We start from the raw sequence: 19,938 nt of genomic DNA, 5'->3' as shown, positions 1-19,938 counted from the left end.
CCACAGCCTCCTTGGGCAACCTGTTCCAATGGCTTTAATAACACAGCTTTTTCTCTTCAGGTGGAAGAAGATCCCAATGGGTGAGAAACTGGGCAATGTGGAGGTACTTCAGGGATTATTTTCCAATAAGAGTGAGTAACAGCTTAACTCCGTGCTACGGGACTTATGCTTTAGACATAGTTGTAATATCCGCATCGGAGATGACTTTGGGCACGCAGTTCTATCTGTGACATTGACCTACAAGCAGGATGTTGCAGTGCAGCAGCTTGCAGCAGCTGTGCTTGTGAAATCAGACATGAATAATCGTGGTGGTACAGTTTGCAGGGCTTCTTATGATGGTTTCATCACCAGACTCCTTGAGGCAGCCTTGCTTGCAGCAGTGGGGCTCCCTGTCCCAAGTGCAGCGGATCTGCTTTGTGCCTGGCACCGTCTCTGCTCCCTGCTCATAAATCTCGCTCAGTTCTGTTCTGTTTTCCAGTTATTCCAGCCATATAACGGGGATGGATAGCTGGGAATGCCATGCACCAACAGAGCTGCTTCACTGGGGAGCAGTGGCGTTAGCTCTGACATCCATCTGCTTTGTGGCTGTGAGCACCCAGCAGTGGGAACAGCTTCTGTTCTCTGCTTGTGTTGCTCCTCCCCTGATATCGCGGGTGTGCTGCAGGGCTGCGTTACCCAAAGGAGCTGGGAGTGAGCAGGGGGCAAATGGAGCCAGGAGGGAGCTCCGTGCTCTTTGGGAAGGCACGCAGGTGGAAGGGCAGTTATATAAGGCTGCTGGCAAGTGCTCGTTCAGGCTGAGCAAAAGGGAGGCACCATTGCATGGCTTGTGAATGAACCCCCCAGCTCCTGTAGTGCAGAGGATGCAGTTTTGTGGGAAGCCAAAGCAGCTCAGGTTGGATTCCTCCTTCCCAAAGCCACCTGAACTCCCAGGTGAAGGAATGTGCTGCTGGTGAGCAAAACTCTGCTGCTGCTGCTGGGTAATTATTGGTGATTTAGGTGTACATGGAAAATACTTTGTCTGCAAAGGCTGCCGGTGGTGGCAGGTCTTGTAGTCATGGAGAAGAGAACATGCTATAATGGAGGAGAAAGGTCTTGATTGCATTGCAGCAAGCCCTGCCTTCTTGTTATAGCTGAAGGTTAAAGGGAGTTGTTCTGTCCCAGGGATGTGATTCAAGGGGGCCACTGTCATGATGCATCTCCTCGAGACTTCAGAGTACACAGCTGGGTGTGCATTGTGTAGTTTAGAAATTGACATGTGGGCGAGGATAGTAGACAATGGCCTGAAACCTCTCGCTGTGACGTATAAAATTGCTTTTTGCTTCTCACCATGTGTTGCTCAAGTGTCGTTTTTTGCAGTTTGTCGGTTATGGGGGGGGCTGACCGTAGGGTCGCATGTCGAACGAAGCTCTCACATTAGGCACTACCCACCACAGAAAAGTTCGTTATGCATGAGGGCAAGAATCGTCTGATGAAGTTGAGAAAGCTCGCATCGCCGCTCCTCCATGGACGGTTGCCTCTCTGTCTTTACTCACTCGTGTTGGGAATATACATCACATATACCGCTCGTGTTGCTAGGTGGTCCTTTGCGTGGGGCTCTGGGTATGGTTTGTCAATTATGGAACCAAGCTCCCTCAAAGATAATAATATGCGATTTCTTTCCTAAGATCCAACCTGAACCTCCCCTGTCTCACTTTAAAGCCATTCCCCCTTGTCCTGTCATGCCATGCTGCAGCTGTGGTCTGAAATAGTGCATGCAGGATAGCAGGAGGAAGGAATCCAATTTCTGGGCATTGGACCAGCATGTTGCAATTGTACTTAAGCTCTGTGATTCAACAGCACAGATTTGGCTGCTGCCAAAGAACTTCTTGGACAGGACAGCGGTGTGACGTCTCAGAAAGCTGAGCCTCTTCCAGTGGGAGCTGACATGGATGGACCTTTGTGTGCCCCTCTGGGGGCTGCAGTGCAGCTGGTTGGCTCGTGGTGCTGGAGGGCACGGACACTTCGTGGTGCCCTTGATGTCCAAGCCGATGAGCAGATAGGGGATGTTTGCACCCCCAGAGCAGTGTGCTCCTGCAGCACACAGCACTGCTGGGGATGGCGGAGGTGTCCTATGAGCTCAGCACAGCATCTCCTGGCAATGCTGAGCCACCCTGCCAACACTTCCTTCCTGGAAGGTGCCCAGCAGGAGGATGGAACAATGACTGTGTTCAGCTGTTAAACAAACTTGCTCACGCTATGGGAGGCTGATCTTCCATTTCATCGCGGGGTGTGAACTGCCACGGAGCCAAAGGGCTGGGAGGGAGGCGTAGCTGCGGTTGTAGCGCTGCAAGGAACTGGGTTGGTTTGGGCTGCAGGCCCGCAGCAACACCTTTGGGAGGAGTGCAGGAACAAAGGGCGCAGGCGGCTGCAGGCTGCCCCTGTCCCTGCATGGCTCTTTGTCCTCCTGGTGACTAAGATCCATCTGTTTATTCATGAAGTCTGAGTTGCAACCCGAAATCCAGAGCAGCCCATTGTGCTGTTCTTGGGGAGAAGGAGGGCAAAAGCAGCAGGGTTGTACTCTGAACTTGCTGGTTGTTGTTTCCTGTTGAACCGCATCACGCCTTCACGCAAACTCACTCCTTCCTTCGCAGCTGGTGAAAACCCACAACCTGCTGACCAGCAGGAATTACATCTTTGGTTACCACCCTCACGGCATCATGGGCCTGGGAGCCTTCTGCAACTTCAGCACAGAGGCCACAGGAGTCAGCCAGAAATTCCCCGGGATCCGGCCGTACCTGGCGACCCTGGCTGGGAACTTCAGGATGCCCATCCTGAGGGACTACCTGATGTCTGGGGGTGAGTGCAAGAGATTCTCCTGCACATTGGAAGCACCTCACCACTCTCTGTAAACAACTTCCCCCTGACATCCAACCTCAATCTGCCCTCCTTCAACTCCAAACCATTTCCCCTTGTCCTGCTGTGATCTTCCCTTTCACAGAGTTGACTCCCCTCCTGTCTGTAGGCTCCCTTTAGGTCCTGGCAGGCTGCAATGAGGTCACCCCGCAGCCTTCTCTTTTCCAGGCTGAACAAGCCCAGCTCCCTCAGCCTGTCAGTAGCAGTATAACATGGTCTACTTGTGCATCTCATAACATGAGGTGGCACACAGATAGGTTTTATGGCTATGGTGGATGCTCTCTTCATCCAATCACGATTTCAGACCCTTGCCAGAATTCTCAGTTTGGGGGTACTGCGTGGCTTCAGCTGTTCAGAAGAGCCGTGGCCCTGGAAGTCTTCCTACAGATGGGTCACAGGGCTGTGGCAGCCATAAGTAATGATGGAATTGCAGGGATTATAAGGGACCTCCAGAGATCATTGAGTCCAACTCCCAGACTTGTTGGATAAATAGGCCTGGTGTTTTTTATAGATTCCCCTGTTTCAGTGATCATTACAACCTGGGATACCCTACAGTTCCATACCCGACCTGGAGGGTATCACTGCAAAACATCATTGCCATATGAGAGGGGATGGATCCACATCAGGAAGGCTTCTCAGTTCTTTGTATGACCAAAGCATCCTCACACGATGGCTTATTTCACTTCTTGCTCTGCTGAGAAACTGGTTGGGTTCAGCCTTGGAGCCATCAAAATAATGCAGCTGCTTTGCTTCCACCCCAAGGCTAAGCCTGCTCCTACAGCTACTTGAGAGCTGGTGGTGAGGGATTTTATCCAGCACCAAAGCAGACTAGCAGCATAGTCAAAGAACAGGGAACCTGCCAATACACCCAGCCCTTCTCCGTGGCCATGGGGACATTGGGGTTGCAGCTCAGTTTTCAATCAAGCCCACAGGTGTTGCTGGTGCCCTGGGGCCATCCAGGCATGGTTTGGGCTGCAGCATGACCTTCATCTCTCCGCTGACTATTGCAGGTATATGTCCCGTGAACCGTGACAGCATAGACTATATCTTGTCCAAGAATGGCAGCGGCAACGCCATCATCATCGTGGTGGGAGGAGCAGCAGAGTCCCTCAACTGCACCCCTGGGAAGAACTCGGTGACACTGAGAAACAGGAAGGGATTTGTGAAACTGGCCCTGCGGCACGGGTAAGAGATGGCACAGAGCATAGAGCAGCACTGTTAGCGCATGGAGGGGGCTGCCATCCCCTGCTGTGCTGAGACACTGTGTGCCCAAAGCCTCAGATGCATCACCCTGTCCTGTCTGCTTGCTCTGAGCACAGGCAGGGGTAGGAAGCTGCCTGGGAAAGAATCACAGAACGATAGAACGGCCTGTGTTGTAAAGGCCCACAGTGCTCATCCATCCCAACCCCCTGCTGTGTGCAGGGTCACCAACCAGCAGCCCAGGCTGCCCAGAGCCACATCCAGCCTGGCTTTGAATGGCTGCAGGGATGGGGCATCCACAGCCTCCTTGGGCAACCTGTGCCAGTGCGTCACCACCCTCTGGGGGAAAAACTTCCTCCTCAGATCCAACCTAAACCTCCCCTGTCTCACTTCAAAACTGTATCACGCCCAATAACATCTGCAAGTGTGCAGCCTGGAGAGTACACAGTGGTTGTGGGGCTGTAATATGGGGCTGTAATATGGGCTGCAGACTGGGGCATGTGTGGTGTAACAGCTCTCCATCTTTCCAGCGCCGACTTGGTTCCTGTCTACTCTTTTGGGGAGAATGAAGTGTACAAGCAGGTGATCTTTGAGGAGGGCTCCTGGGGAAGATGGGTTCAGAAGAAGTTTCAGAAGCACATTGGCTTTGCTCCATGCATCTTCCATGGCCGTGGGCTCTTCTCCTCAAACACGTGGGGCTTGCTGCCATACTCCAAGCCCATCACCACTGTTGGTAAGGTCTTTGGATAAATATACTGTGTGCTTCTGTTGGTACCAGCATGACTGAATCTGTGCCATATCCTTCCTCTAGCTTGGTCTTGGGGTCTTGATGATACAAGTCCATTTTCCTGCTATATGAAACCAAGAGTGAGCTGCCATAGATTCCAGTGTCTGAAAGACCCCTGTCATTCTCTGCTCCTAGCAGCTTTACCACATGAGCTTATTTTGGATGAAACTGTGGCTGCTCCCTCCCCTGGTTCTGGACAACCCAAATCAGCCTGCCCCATTGTGCTCCTGGGACCAGCAGTGTGATGTGACCTAATAACTAAGTCTTAAAGCAAACCCTAGAATTTGACTTTGAGTCTTCCAGGCCAAGGCCATAATGCTTTTAGGGATAAAAAGTTGTTTCTTCCCCTCTGGCCGTAGTTGGAGTGCATGAGGACTACAGCTTTGGGTCTTAGAACCATAGAACCATAGAATTATAGAATTATAGGATGGTCTCGGTTGCAAAGACCCACAGTGCTCATCCAGTTCCAGCCCCCTGCTATGTGCAGGGTCACCAACCAGCAGCCCAGGCTGCCCAGAGCCACATCCAGCCTGGCCTTGAAAGCATCCAAATTCTTGGTCCTATGAGCTGTGGAGGGCTGTACTGCTGGGCCCAGCACAGCAAGCTGTGCTATGGCAGCATGGCTGTGCTGAACTGACACTGGTAGTGCAGGAGGACAGATCTCTATGGAAGCGCTCATCCTAACACGTGGATCTCTCCTTTTCCCTTTCTCCATCAGTGGGTGAACCCATCACCATCCCAAAGATCGAAAACCCATCTCAGAAGGAAGTGGACTTCTACCACAGCGTGTACGTGGACTCCCTGATCAAACTCTTTGACAAGTACAAAGGCAAGTTTGGGTTGCCAGAGACTGAGGTGCTGGAAGTCAACTGAAGGGTCCGGCTCAGCAGCACCTTGTCCGGGATTCCAAACCGTCATCGCGTATCTGGAAGCGTGTGTGGGTGTACGTGTCCTTCTAAAGGCAATGTTTAAAGTATTGCTAGGCCACATGTGAACACTGACCTAAAAAAAAGAAAAGCTTTCCTTTGGATCGATCCCATGACAAACCTCTTTCTATCCAAATGAGCACAACTCCCCATTGCTGTGAGGATTTGGATGGGGGAAATGATCGCCTTTGTCACCTGCTGCGTACTGCTGTTGGATTGCCAGAGGTGGATTGGAAGTGTTCCTGCATCTGCTGGGCGAGCTGTTCAGGGGGGAGAGCAGCATCCATCACCAACAAGCAGAGCAGTGCTTGGATTGTGAGCAGTATTACTGGTGCATTGCACAAGAGCTGTGCTGAGATGTGCTCACACAGCACAGGAGCTTTTCTGCTTTGGAAAAGCCCCGCTGAAAGCACCAAAGCCAGAACTGGGGAGAGGTGCAGGAATGCCAAAGATATTGGAGCCCAGTGGGTCTGCACCGTGTGGGATGCTGTGGTGGCTGGCACTTCACCACCTGTGTTCAGAATGTCACTTTAGGAGCTGTGCTGCAGGAGCAATGGGACTCCTCCATAGCCATACAGCCCCAGGGGCAGCGGGGTGGTGCAATAGTGTGGCCCGGTGCTGCAGACCCATGGGAAGCCGGTCGGGGTAAATGCAGTGGGGCTGCTGGTGGTTTGGAGCCTAAAAGCATTTGGGGAAAGCTAGGAGTAACTTGTGCCCTAAGATGGCTTTTAACTCTTCTGTCCAGTGAATGTAAAGGAGTAGCCTTCTCACGCATAGGATGTGCAGTGAGTGGATTTTAAAGTGTTTCTCTGATGTTTACATGGATGCTAACGCTGCTTGTAGTGAGATTCCTTTGGAGTACAGCGCGTCTGTGTGTAAAGCTGAAACATTGCACTACTTGCATGTCTGCCTTCTCCGCGCTGCAGCTGTTCCAAGCTCTGAAATGTGCCTTTCTTCCACGCGAGCGGACGGTCCTTCACATTCCTGGAATCTGTCCCATCTGATGGACTGTTATCTCACCGTTATCTCATTGTTATCTCACTGTTATCTCACTGTTGTTATCTCACAGAGGACCCCTTTTGGTTGGTTGTTGTTTGTTGGGGTTTTTTTTGTACAGATTTCTAGAAATAAACTTGGGCAAAACCAATGGGCTGCTTTGGTGTTGTACCATGCTGGGGTAGGTTGGTGATACATCAGTTGCTTGGGTTCGGTGCTGCATCCCTGGCTCAGGGCTGAGGAGGTCCCCCCATATCCCTCCCCAACCCCCATCCGTCCTCCCCTGGAGGTGCAAAGTGCTCCAGAAATAGCCGGCATTGCTGTAAAGTTCATGTGCTATTTTAGTAATGGACGAGGGCCGAACCCGTTGTCTGTGGGCTGGGGGTGACCTCTGAGCTGCAGAACTGCTCTGTCACTGCTGGCCAACCGTCACAGCTCGCAATGGGGACAGCCAGACACGCGTGTTGCCCTTCTCAGTCTGTGGGCATTGCAAGCGCTCTGGTTGGCGAGATAAGCCTGGCTGCTCAGCAGCCCTTTTCCTCACCCCTATTAAAATCCATTTGGATCCCCAGGGCTGCGTGGGATGAGAAGGGAAGCTCTGGGAGCACTGACCCGGGGGAGGTCAGCTCTCAGGGCCTTCCCACAGCTGTCTGCTCGCTTATCAAGTCTGGTATCAAAGCACAGCTGCTGTGCACCAATTCCTTCGAGCGGAGGAGGGAGGGAACTGTTCCAAACAAGCAGCCACTGCTGCACGGGGCTGTGCTAATGGATGTGGTGTAATTGCCCCTGACTCAGTGGGGACATGCTGTGGGTTGCTGGGAGGATGAGGACAACGTGAGGTGGCACTGCTGGGCTCTGTCCTGCCTGTTGTCTGGGCATCTCTTGTACCATAAGTGGGTTGGGCTCCTGCTGGCCATAGACTTGCCCAGATAAAGTTATTCTTATAGTCCTCGAGAAACAGGGTCTTCAGCTGAGCATCCTTCCCATCTTCTGCTGGTGTTTAGACCCACAAGGGCTGGAAAAGCCCTCTAAGATCCCCAGGCCCACCCCACCATGCCCACTACCCACATCCCTCAGTGCCACATCCCTGCAGCTCTGGGATACCCGCAGGGACAATGACCCCCATTCCCTGGGCAGCTGTGTCACAGCATCACCACTCGTTGGGGAAGGAATGTTCCTAACACCCAACCTGACCCCCCCTGTTGTAATTTGAGGCTGTCACCTCTCATCCTTTAATCCTTATGGGAGCGGTCCTGCTGCCCTCTCCAGGCCTCTGTTAGGAACTGAGGATCATAGGGAACATTCTGAGTTGGAAAGGACCCACAGGGAACACAAGGCCCAACCCCCAGCCCCACACAGCACCACAAACCCAACCCTATGGGAGTATAAGAAAGCCTGTTCAGAGCAGATGCTGTGGAGCAAGATAAGAAGCATGAGAAAGCAAAGCTGAGAACCAAGGACATCTCCAGAAGGGGAGAAAAGCAAAAGGAACGGCTCATGGCTCTGTTTGGATGAGTGCCTGCATGCACGGCTATGGAGTGTTTGTGGATTGCTTTGTTGACACGTAAAGGCAGATGGGAAAGTTGTAAAGGTTGATGGGAAAGCTAAAGAAGGGAACTTGTGAATGTATGCAAGTGATGAGAGAACCTGTAATAAAGGATTTGGATCGTTCACATATGACTCCATGCCTGATTGTCACAGCACCCAATGTCAGAGCAGTGTCCCAGCACTCTCTGATCTCCAGCAGCTCAGGGTTGTCCCACCGTGCTGGGAGCTGAGCCATGCCTACCACCCAGTGGGGCACAGCCTTTCCCTTGCCCCTCATCCTCCCCACCTCTCCAAGCATGGGGAGATTGGAGGGCATAGGGAGAGTGGAGAGCAGGGGAGCACAGGGAGACTGGGATCACTGGGGAGTGGGGAACCCGAGGAGCAGGGCATGGCCAGGCTCCCCTCCTCCCAGCATGGAGGGTCTCCACTGGGAGCTCTGTGCGGAGCCCATGGGACCCAGACAGCAGAGCAGCACCCCAGCTCTGTGCTGCCCCAGCCCAGGTGCTGCCTTTCTGCTGCAGCTGCAGAGGAGATGCTGGGCATGTTCTCCAGGCACCTTCTGGCTCAGAGCTGCTCCTGACACTTCCCAGCTCAGCGCTGCACAGCGGGGTTGGGGCAGCACTGCAGGTTGGAGCTGCCCCACAGCCTGGGGCCCACACACCCACCCCACTCCCACAGCAGACCCGGGTCCCCACACCTCCCAGGTGCCACCAGGACCACAATGCAGCACAGCAACACAAACAGCATCAGAATGCTGAAACTCGAGGTTTAATGAGAGAAAAAAAAGAGGGCACACGTCCTGCACACCACCGGCCCTTGGGCACACGTCTCTACCCATCCCCACACTTGGATTCTGCTGCTGCCCTTCCCCTGCACACCCCACGGCTTCACAGAGCTCTAAGTTGCTCAAGCTTCCCATCTCCCACCTCCCACCTCCCCACAAACAGAGACGTTCCCTTCACCTCCACACTCCCCATCCCCTTACAGAGCTGCTGGGATGGGGCCACCCTCTCTGTGCCCCCATCCATTCGAGACAGGTCTGGGGCAGGGCAGGGAGTACAGAGCCAGCCCAGGGCTGAGCCCCAACCCCACCTCCTGGTGGTCCTGACCCCACTGCCCACCCTGATCCTTCACAAGCTCACAGTTGTGTCTGCTCAGTGTTCCATTAGAGCGGAGTTGGATTTGGGGTTTGCCATTTATTCTGGTGAAGTTGGTGACCTTGAAGACTTCAAAGGGTGGGATGAGGACTTCATTCTCCTCCTTGAAGAAGGACAGTTTCTTGATGGGGACACCATAGCAGGTATTCACCACAAAGATGGTGTCGTTGCCAAACTTCTTTGTGGCATTCTTCCATAGGGAGGTGGAGGTGAACTGGCCGAAGCGCACAGCCTTGCCTATTTCGGCAGTGAAATTGATGCCCCGTACACCGCGGTAGACGTTGTGGCAGTCGGGCTGTGATCTCTGCAGGGCTTGCAGCGCCTGGGTCAGGAGGAAGTGCAGCACCTTGAAGTGGTATGAATTGAGGTAGTGCTTGTGGGAGCGCCCACCCTGACGGGTGGCTTCATTGAACTGCTGACACATCCCACCTGCAGCACTGTACGCCAGCACAGCGATGGCCTGATCCTGGGTCAGCTGCGGGCAGTCAGAGAGACGGCGGCAGCGCTGCTGCCATTCTGCAGATGCTTTCTTCCAGGTCGTAGCATAGGGCTTGTTTGTGTCAATCTCTGTACGGTTCAACTCCGGTAGCCGAGCCTTCATCTTGTCCTCACAGCCATTGTATTGGTCATCATAGGATTCATTGGCCATGTCCATCCGCACTGCGATGGGGCCGAGGTCACCTTGTTGCAGGGTGCTGCTGGTGGCCGACGTGCTGAGCAAGGTGCCGGCCAGCAGCACCCAGCGCAGGGCGAGGAGCTCCATGGGTGGGAGCGGCTGCAGGGGCTGCAGGGAGAAGCGCAGCAGATGCATCGGGGTGAGCTACAAACCCACCTGCACCCACCCTGACACCAGAGGGAAGAAGCCCCCGTCTGCGTCCCCATCCAGGGCCGCTGGGCTGTTCCCCACCCCGCTGCCCCCAGCCTCCATCCCACGGCTGGCATTCCCTGTTACCTTCACTGTGTCTCAGGCAGGACCCACGGCGTGATGCTGCTGCAGGACACCCAGAGCTGCCTGCTCTCACTTTATAGAGCAGCCCCAGCCTGTGACCCTGCGTAACTCACGTGTCATCACCTCAAAACCCACCATTGGTGGCCAAGTGTTTGCAGTGGCTGACAGCAGGAAACATCCACGTTCAGCCATCCCCCTCACCTTGGTGCACGTCTGAGTCTGGTCCCACAGACTCTGAGATGAACCAAAGGGGGATCCCAGGCCACAGGACACTGTGCTGAGCCGTGAGTTGCCCTTGGGGGCTGCTGCTCAGGAACAGCCACCGGTCAGGCACTACCGAGCAATTGCCTTGGACATCCCTTTCTTTATCTTCTGCTGTTCATCTTTCCTATCTCTCTCATCAAACCGTCCTTCTCTCAACCGACAAGTTCTTACAGCTTTATCTGTATCAATGCTCTGCCCTATCTCCTGTTGGGTCAGTGAGCAAAACGGCAGAGTGTTGCTGAGCAGCTGCAGGGTTAAACCACAGCAGCACTGCTGCTGGTCAGTGTGCATCCCAGAGGGCTGAAATACCAACAGATCTGACCAGAAAGCAAAGACATTTCTTTACATTGTGGTATCTTCATTATTATCAGTGAATGGCATCAGTTTGTTTAACCACCAGCAGCGTGCAGCTCAGCAGGAGCAGTGCCATGTTCTGTGCACACAGCGCAGGACAGGGCAGAGGAAGGTTGTGGAGATGGGGAAGGGTCTGGAGGGCAAGATGCAGAGTTGTAGCTGACACCACCTTGTTATCCCTAGGAAAGCCTGGAGCTCCTTGGCTGCTTGAGGTCCCAGAATTCTGAGGTTTCCTTCCTTGCTGTTCCCTAAGGCTCGGGGTCCAGCAGTGATTCCACTACACAAACAGGTTACTGGTGGCAGTGCCACATGGAGAAACTCAATAGCCATTAAGTCTGAGGAAGTTCAGTAAACAAATTGTCCATGTTGTGCATTATTTCTTTTGTTTTTGTAGCTATCGGGTCATCCATGTCTTCCAATTTCAGGGCTTACTGTTTAATCTGAACCAGCTGGGCTCCCTGCTTCAATCTGAATGCTGTTGGTGCTGCATTCTTAGCCCTACCTGGGGTTTCTACTACCCCCACCTGGGGATAAAACTGATCACACACCTGGCAATGTTCAAGAAGTGCATGGATAGGGAGCTAGGAGACATGGGTTAGGGGTTTCCTGTAGGTCTGGTAAAGGGAGGACGGTTGGATTAGATGATCTTATAGGTCCTTTCCAACCTTGTAAATCTATGATTGTATGATTCTGCCCCCACTGCTGCCTGTTCCTGCCCAGCTGCTCTGGGGGCCCTGCAAGCAGAGCCACCAAACAGGAAAGGGGTAGAACAAGAAGTGTCTGTTTGCTTTCGTTTTGCTTTCATATTCCACACTCTGGAGGTGCTGCAGTGGGATCATGGCCCTCTGCTCTCTGTGCAGGAGCAAAGCCCCAGTGCAGGCCAATTCCAGCAGCCCAGGAGTTCCAGGGCCAGCAGTCAGAGAGGGGCTACGGGGTGGGTTTGTCCCAGCCCTGGTGCTCAGCACTGAGGGGCTCTGGTTACCCCAAAGTTCCATCTGGTGCTGCAGGCCGGAGGGATGGAGTGGAACACCAGGACTATTGCATCATGAAGAGAGGTCCACGTGTGTCACAGATGTGGGCCCTGCAGAGGGGTCTGTTCACACGGGGCACAAAGAGAGTGGGACACATTCCTCCTGTGGAAGCAACGGGACATCACCTGAGCGCCAGCAGAGGAGCATCACTGTGGTCGTGGAGAGCCCCAGCTACACAGAACCAGTTGGGACGGCCAAGCAGCTGCTGATGCAGGTCAGCGGGGTTTCAGTCGTGCTCCCCTTCCAGCAGCTGGGGGCACAGGGCACAGGGGCTGCTCCTCACCCACCCACTCACTGCTCACACAGAAATTCTCTCAGATGCTGAGGAAGGAGAGAGCCCAGACCAAGGACAAGAGCGGTGAGTAGCCCTGGTGCCAGCGCTGAGCACCCTCCGAGGGGTCGGCAGCCCAGTGTGGGGCTGAGCAGGGGGTCCCGGCCCCTCACACACTCATGTTTTGGCAGATGCAAGTTGGAAGGATGAAGCAGCGGGGATGCCATCGCCAACCTCGAAACTGCAGTGAGTGCTGCTTGGCCAGACCTGCCTCCCCACTGCTGCAGGGCCTGGGCACGGGGCCATGGGTGGGGGCTCTGATGGGGTCACAGCCAACCTGTGGGCATGGGGGAAGTGGGTCCCCTCATCTCCTCCATTTCCTCCTGCAGGATGAGCCCAGAGAAAAAGAGCATGAAGCCCATCTTTGCCCCTCTGGCATCCATGCCATCCCTGGGATCCCTGGCTGCATCTTCTGCCTCCTCATTCTCCTCCCTCTACTCCTTCCCGGAGCCCTGGCCTGGTGCAATGGCAGAGCTGGCTGCCCTCAGTGCTCAGCCTGTCTCAGAGCCACAACCAGAACCAAAGTCACAACCAGAGCCAAAGTCACAACCAGAGCCAAAGCCACAACCAGAACCAAAGCCACAACCAGAGCCAAAGCTACAACCAGAGCCAAAGCCACAACCAGAGCCAAAGCCACAACCAGAGCCAAAGCTACAACCAGAGCCAAAGCCACAACCAGAGCCAAAGCCACAACCAGAGCCAAAGCTACAACCAGAGCCAAAGCCACAACCAGAGCCAAAGCCACAACCAGAGCCAAAGCTACAACCAGAGCCAAAGCCACAACCAGAGCCAAAGCCACAACCAGAGCCAAAGCTACAACCAGAACCAAAGCCACAACCAGAGCCAAAGCCACAACCAGAGCCAAAGCCACAACCAGAGCCAGAGCCAGAGGTAGAGGTAGAGGTAGAGGTGGAGCCAGACCCAGCCCTGATTCCCAGCCCTGAGCCCCCGGCTCTCCTGGAAGCAGTCCCCAGCTCCCTCCACTCCCTGGGGCCAGATGAGCAGAAGGATGGAGCACAGAGCCCCACAGAGCCCTCCCTGCCCCACAGCTCCCACTCAGAGCTCATCACGGAGCTGCTCCAAGCCATCCATGAAAACCACACGGCTGTTGAGCGCCGCTGCCAACTGCTGCAGGCAGTGCTGGAGCAGCAGGAGGCGGCCGAGATCACAGACCAGGAGCCCCCCAGCCTCCACCTGCGCATACGGATGGATGTCCATAGTCCTGGGATCTGGCCGCTGCTGAGGGGGCACAGACGCATGGATACGGACACGCATAAAGACACAGACACGGACACGGATGAAGACAAGGACATGGACACAGATGGGCGCGTAGAAGAGGAAGCTGAAGGGAGTGTCCCAAAGGAGCTGAACCAGAGAGTCCTGATGGACCCAGGCAGGACCAGCCCAACAGGGTCCCACTGGGATCCCAAGGACATGGACCATCCGCAGGTGACCCCGGGGCTGTGCCGGGCCGGGCAGTGCCTGCAGGATTGGTGCTGCAGGCTGTGGCGGTGGGTGCAGGACCGCTGGAAGCACTGCTGTGCACAGCCCTTTTGGCAGCACTACGTGGGGAGGAAAACCCTCTGAGCCCCAATGTGGGGCCTGGCACCGTTACAGCCCCTCCGGATCAGACCATTGGAGGGTTTCCCTTCCCTGGTGCTGCTGATCTCTTCCCGTCCTAGGGCTCACACAGCCTTGCAGTGCCCCCGAGCAGCGATGGGGCTGCACCCATCCTGGGGCTGTAGCACAGAACTGCAGAACCACATCCTGCTTTGGGTGGGAAGGGCCCTCCAAGCCCACCCTGTGCCAACCCCATGGGCAGGGGATGCTCCCATCAGCCTGGCACCCCCTGGTGCTTTGTGTGTAACACAGAACCATCGTTGGGGCAGAAAGGAAGAGCCTGGGACAGAATCAGCTCAGCAGGACCATAGGAAGGGGACTGGGATGTCTTGGAAACAACAGGATGGCGGCCGGATGGGACAAGATGGAATGTGATGTAACGGTGTAACGGTGTCAGAATGGAGTTAATAACAACTGGAAATGTAAATCCTCTGCTCGCGGGGCAGCTGCCATTGCAACTGCAAATAAAGTCTGCTTTTATTAGAGACACTGTTGTGAGAAATGATTGGGTTTTTCCAGCACCTCTATGGCACTGGGCTCTGCAGTGAGGGGCACCAGCGCTTCTCCCTGCCAGGACCTCACTGCCCCCTTGGTGTCTCCTCTTTTAGCTTAAAGCCACTGCTCTGCTGTGGCAATTGAGGCACAGAGTGAGGTGGGAACCATCCAAATTGAAACCCAGCCCCTCCACTGCAGGCTCCGGCAAGTCTTACATCTCTGAGCTCCCTCCAGTCACTCTCCATCCCCCTACGTGTCCATAGAACACTTAACAAGTCTCCCTCATTCATTGACAAAAATGAAGATACCACAATGTAAAGAAATGTCTTTGCTTTCTGGTCAGCTCTGTTGTTATCTCAGCCCTCTGGGATGCACATGGAGAAGCAGCAGCACTGCTGTGGTTTAACCCTGCACCACTCAGCACCACTCAGCACCACTCTGCTGTTTGTTTACTGCCCACTGTGGGCTTGTGGACAGCATCGATATAGTTTAAAGTGTGAGAACTTGTCGGCTGTTAGAGAGACAGATAGGTGAGAAAGGAAGACGATAAAGGAAATAAGGTTTGTGGTGCAGAAAGAAATGACTCAGTAGCTGCTGCTCGGGGCCCAGCCTGTCCCAAAACAGCAGCAGCCCCCCAGGTCCAGCTCCCCACCTCACAGCTCAGCACAGCGCCCTGTGGTCCGGGACACCCCTTTGGCCTTTGGAGCAGATGGCCTGGCGCAGTGTCCTGCAGCTCCTGGCACAGCCCAGAGTCCCTGCAGGCAGAACATTGCACACCTTGTTGGAAGCAATGCTCACCCCAACACAACACATGGCACCTGCAATGAGCTCCTCAGGAGGCTGCCAGCTACCATCCCCACCGCAGCCCCAGCCACCGGTCAGCACCAGCGCCTGGAGCCCCTCCGGCAACCGAGAGACTGCAGAGCGAGACGTCTCATCTCAGAGCCTGTGGGACCAGACCCAGACGTGCACCAAGGTGAGCGGGGATGGCTGAACCGTGGATGGTTCCTGCGCCAGCCACTGCACCACTTGGCCACCAATGGTGGGTTTATGTGATGACACGTGAGTTCCCAGGGTCAACAGGCTGGGGGCTGTCTATAAAGTGAGAGCAGGACGCTCTGGGTGTCCTGCAGCAGCATCACGCCGTGGGTCCTGCCTGAGACACAGTGAAGGTAACAGGAAGAATGCCCAGCGTTGGGTGATGGAGCTGGGGCAAGCGGGGTGGGAAGAGCCGGCCGCGCCCTGGATGGGACGGCAGACGGGGCTTCTTCCCTCTGATGTCGGGTGGGTGCAGGTGGTTTGTAAGCTCACGCTCGATGCAATCTGCTGCCGCTTTGCTTCCCGGCTGCAGCCCGCTGCAGCCGCTCCCACCTCATGAGCTCCGCCTCGCCTGCGCGTTGGCTGCTGGCCGCATCCTTTGCTCAGTTTGTCATCACGGCACCATGGAGCAGAGCGCCCTGCAACAGTAGGTGACTCAGGCCCCAAGGATCGAGAGGATGGACATGGCCGCTGCACTCCTTTGATGACCAATACAATGGCTGTGAGGACAAAGAGAAGGCTCGGCTACCAAAGGTGAACCGGTACAGAGATGGCAACTAAGCCAGTCTCATAGCTGCCACCTGGAAGACAGCATCTGCAAAATGGGCAGCAGCGTTGCCAGCCGCTCGTTCTGACTGCCCGAGGCTGACCCCAGGATCAGGCCATCGCTGTTGCTGCATATACTGCTGGGCAGGTGGGAGTGTCACGCAGCTCAATGCAGCCACACCCGTCAGGGCTGGTCTCCCGCGGTCTATCGTACGCGTTTTTTTTTTTTTTTCAATTCTTTTCATACCACTTAAGTGCTCACTTCCTCCTGACCCGCAGGCGCTGCAATCGCCTGCGGAGATCACAGGCCCCGCTGCTGACCATGTCCTTACCGCGGTGTTCGATGCCATTCCATTTCACAGCTGAATATAGGCAAGCTGTGCGCGCTTCGGCCAGTTCACCATCCACCTCCTCTATGAAGAATGCCACAAAAGAAGTTGGCAAACGACAGTCCATCTTTGTGGGAAATACCTGCGTATGGTGATCCCCATCAGAAACTGTTCCTTCTTCAAGGGAGCAGAAGAGCTCATCCCACCCTTGAAGTCTCAAGTCACCAGCATCAGCCAGAATCAAGTGGCAAACTCAAATTCGCAACTCCGCCTAATGGGACATGAGCAGACACAGACTGTGCAGCTGGGTGAAGGATAAGGGTGGGCAGTGGGGTCAGGAACCACCAGGGGTTAGGTGGGGTGTTTGGGGCTCAGCGGCTGGGTCTGGCTCTGTACTCCCCCTGCCTGCATCAGACGGTGTCTCAGGGTGAATGGGTGGTCCAGAGAGGGTGGCCCCATCCCAGCAGCTCTGTAAGGGGATGGGGAGTGTGGAGGTGAAGGGAACGTCTCTGTTTGTGGGGAGGTGGGAGATGGGAGATGGGAGGCTTGAGCAACTTAGAGCTCTGTGAAGCCGTGGGGTGTGCAGGGGAAGGGCAGCAGCAGAATCCAAGTGTGGGGATGGGTAGAGACGTGTGCCCAAGGGCCGGTGGTGTGCAGGATGTGTGCCCTCTTTTTTTTCTCTCATTAAACCTCGAGTTTCAGCATTCTGATGCTGTTTGTGTTGCTGTGCTGCATTGTGGTCCTGGTGGCACCTGGGAGGTGTGGGGACCTGGGTCTGTTGTGGGAGTGGGGCGGGTGTGTGGGCCCCGGGCTGTGGGGCAGCTCCAACCTGCAGTGCTGCCCCGACCCCACTGTGCAGCGCTGAACTGCTGTGACCCCCCATTGTTGTGCGGCTGAAGACGGGTTCAGCCATGCTGCCTGTGTTGGAGCGGTGGACCTTTGGTGGGCACAGAATCACAGATTCACAGAATTATCAAGGTTGGAAAAGACCTAGAAGATCATCCAGTCCAACCATCACCAATACTTCCCAGCTAAATCATATCCCTCATCACAACATCCAAACATTTCTTGAACACTCTCATGGTCGGTGACTTCTCCACCTCCCTGGGCAGTGCATTCCAATGCCTGACTACCCTTTCCGAGAAGTAATATTTCCTAATGTCCAGCCTGAATATCCCCTGGTGCAGCTTGAAGCCATTGCCTCTAGTTCTATCACTGTCGATATGAGAGAAAAGGCCAACCCCCAGCTCACAACAACCTCCCCTCAGGAAGTTATAGAGAGCTATAAGGTCTCCCCTGAGCCTCCTCTAGACAGAACAATCCCAGCTCCCTCAGCTGCTCCCCATAAGAGTTGTGCTCCAGACCCCTCACCAGCTTTGTAGCCCTCCTGTGAACACGTTCCAGGGCCGCAATGTCTTTCTTGCAGTGAGGGTCCCAAAACTGAAGAGTACTCGAGGTGCGGCCGCACCAATGCCGAGTACAGGGGGACAATTATCTCCCTGCTGCTGCTAGTAACACTGTTTTTGATGCAAGCCAGGATGCTGTTGGCCTTCTTGGCCACCCGGGCACACTGTCGGCTCATGTTCAGCCGAGCATCAATCAGTACCCCCAGGTCCATTTCCTCAACACAATCCACTAGCCACTCTGCCCCAAGCCTGTAGCGCTGCCCAGGGTTGTTATGGCCAAAGTGCAGGACCCAGCATTTGGTCTTGTTGAACCTCATCCCGTTGGCTTCGGCCCAGCTCTCCAGCCTATCCAGATCCCTCTGCAGGGCCTCTATACCCTCAGGCAGATCCACACTCCCTGTCAATTTGGTGTCATCTGTGAACTTACTGAGAGCACACTCGATGCCCTCATCCAAGTCATCAATAAGGATATTGAAGAGTACAGGCCCCAGCATTGACCCCTGGGGAACACCACTCATGACTGGTCTCCAACTGGATTTAACTCAATTTACCACCACTCTCTGGGCCCGGCCCTCCAGCCAGCTCCTTACCCAGCCGAGTGTACCCATCCAATCCATGGGCTGCCATCTTTTGCAGGAGAATAGCATGGGAGACAGTTGTGAAGGCTTTGCTGAAGTCCAAGTAGAGCACATCAACAGCCTTTCTTTCTTTCCTTCATCCATCAGATGGGTCACAGGATCGTAGAAGGAGATCAGATTGGTCAAGCAGGAGCTGCCCTTCACGAACCCATGCTGGCTAGTCTGATCTCCTGCTCATCCCACACCTGCCGCATCTGTCATCTCCCTCAGACAATTCGGTTCCATCCCTTCCCTGGCACGAGGTCAGGCTAACAGGCCTGGAGTTGCCCGATCCTCCTGACAACCTTGCTTGGAAATGGGAGTTCACGTTGGCAAGCCTCCAGTTTTCTGGGACTTCACCCATTATAGGAGCGCTGAAAGATATACAGAAACGGCTCAGCGATCACCTCCACCAGTTCCTTCAGCACTCTTGGGTGATCTCATCCGGACCATGGACTTGTGACAGTCCAGTTGGAGTAGTAATTCCCTGACCGCTTCTTCAAGAATCACAGGGGGTTCAGTCTGCTCCCCAGCCGAGACTACCAGGTCAGAGCGTGGGGAGCCCTGGGAATAACTAGATGACTTTTAAAGACAGACATAAAGAAGGCAATTCAAACTCTGCCTTTTCCTATCCTCTGTGATATCATGCCTCGTCCAGTAAAGAGTCGAGATCCCCTTTATCCTCCTCTTACATTTGATGTATTTGTAAAGGATTTCTTGTTTTTTTTACCCAGCGGCCAGCTTAGATTCAAGCTGGAGCTTTTTGCCTCTCTGATTTTCCCTCTACACATCCTTAACAGCCTCTTTGTAGTCATCCTGAGTTGCTCTCCTCCTTCCACAGGTGGTAGATTCTCTTCTTCTACTGCAACCTTAAGAACAGTTCCCTGAAGATTCCACAGTGTAAAGTCTTTGCTTTCTTGGTCAGCTCACTGGGATGCACATGGAGCAGCAGCAGCACTGCTGTGGTTTAACCCTGCAGCAGCTCAGCACCACTCTGCAGTTTGCTTACTGCCATTTGGGCTTGTGGACAGCATCGATTTATAGTTTAAAGTGTGAGAACTATCGGCTGTCAAGAGACAGATAGGTGAGAAAGGAAAGACGATAAAGAAATAAGGTTTGTGGCTGCAGAAAGAAATGACTCAGTAGCTGCTGCTCGGGGCCAGCCTGTCCCAAAACACAGCAGCCCCCAGGTCCAGCTCCCCACCTCACAGCTCAGCACAGCGCCCTGTGGTCCGGGACACCCCTTTGCCTTTGGAGAGATTGGCCTGCGCAGTGTCCTGCAGCTCCTGGCACACCAAGTCCTGCAGGCAGAACATTGCACACCTTGTTGGAAGCAATGCTCACCCCAACACAACACATGGCACCCAATGAGCCCCAGGAAGGCCATCAGCTCCATCCCACCCAGCCCAGCTCATCGGGTCCAGCACCAGCGCCTGGGAGCCCCTCTGCACC

At 54.6% G+C, this 19,938-nt stretch overlaps 3 protein-coding genes across 4 annotated transcripts in view; 2 read left to right on the top strand and 1 right to left on the bottom strand.

The window, feature by feature from the left end:
- Window positions 1-6,952, top strand: part of DGAT2 (diacylglycerol O-acyltransferase 2) — a 14,015-nt gene extending 7,063 nt beyond the window's left edge. For both annotated transcript variants that reach the window (XM_015852593.2, XM_015852592.2), the window contains exons 4-8: window positions 61-131; window positions 2,631-2,835; window positions 3,903-4,077; window positions 4,623-4,825; window positions 5,598-6,952. In XM_015852593.2, coding sequence (XP_015708079.1) covers window positions 61-131; window positions 2,631-2,835; window positions 3,903-4,077; window positions 4,623-4,825; window positions 5,598-5,752 — 809 coding nt within the window. In that variant the 3' untranslated portion in view covers window positions 5,753-6,952. The remainder of the gene's footprint in view (window positions 1-60; window positions 132-2,630; window positions 2,836-3,902; window positions 4,078-4,622; window positions 4,826-5,597) is intronic.
- A 2,199-nt stretch (window positions 6,953-9,151) lies between these two features.
- On the bottom strand, window positions 9,152-10,626 carry LOC107308564 (NAD(P)(+)--arginine ADP-ribosyltransferase 1-like). The gene is made up of 2 exons (XM_015852531.2): window positions 10,459-10,626; window positions 9,152-10,290 (listed from the first exon to the last, which is right to left on the bottom strand). Exon 2 carries the CDS (start codon window positions 10,267-10,269, stop codon window positions 9,331-9,333), a length of 939 nt encoding a protein of 312 aa, XP_015708017.1. The 5' UTR covers window positions 10,270-10,290; window positions 10,459-10,626; the 3' UTR covers window positions 9,152-9,330.
- Window positions 10,627-12,120: 1,494 nt separating this feature from the next.
- Window positions 12,121-14,542, top strand: LOC107308558 (vegetative cell wall protein gp1-like). Its single transcript, XM_032442311.1, has 4 exons — window positions 12,121-12,318; window positions 12,411-12,462; window positions 12,567-12,621; window positions 12,765-14,542. The coding sequence occupies exons 1-4, from the start codon at window positions 12,313-12,315 to the stop codon at window positions 14,020-14,022; spliced, it is 1,371 nt and encodes a 456-aa protein (XP_032298202.1). The 5' UTR covers window positions 12,121-12,312; the 3' UTR covers window positions 14,023-14,542.
- The last annotated feature ends 5,396 nt before the right edge of the window (window positions 14,543-19,938 follow it).

Source organism: Coturnix japonica, chromosome 1 (genome assembly GCF_001577835.2).
Source record: "Coturnix japonica isolate 7356 chromosome 1, Coturnix japonica 2.1, whole genome shotgun sequence".
Lineage (NCBI taxonomy): Eukaryota > Metazoa > Chordata > Aves > Galliformes > Phasianidae > Coturnix > Coturnix japonica.
Note: the sequence above shows the minus strand (reverse complement) of the source record. Positions and strands in the feature narration are given on the sequence as shown.

Coding starts and splice junctions, on each gene's coding strand:
- LOC107308564 (XM_015852531.2), bottom strand. CDS start 10,269: ATGGAGCTCCTCGCCCTGCGCTGGGTGCTGCTGGCCGGCACCTTGCTC.
- LOC107308558 (XM_032442311.1), top strand. Junction 12,463..12,566: donor CCAGACCAAGGACAAGAGCG/GTGAGTAGCCCT, acceptor ATGTTTTGGCAG/ATGCAAGTTGGAAGGATGAA. Junction 12,622..12,764: donor TCGCCAACCTCGAAACTGCA/GTGAGTGCTGCT, acceptor TTCCTCCTGCAG/GATGAGCCCAGAGAAAAAGA.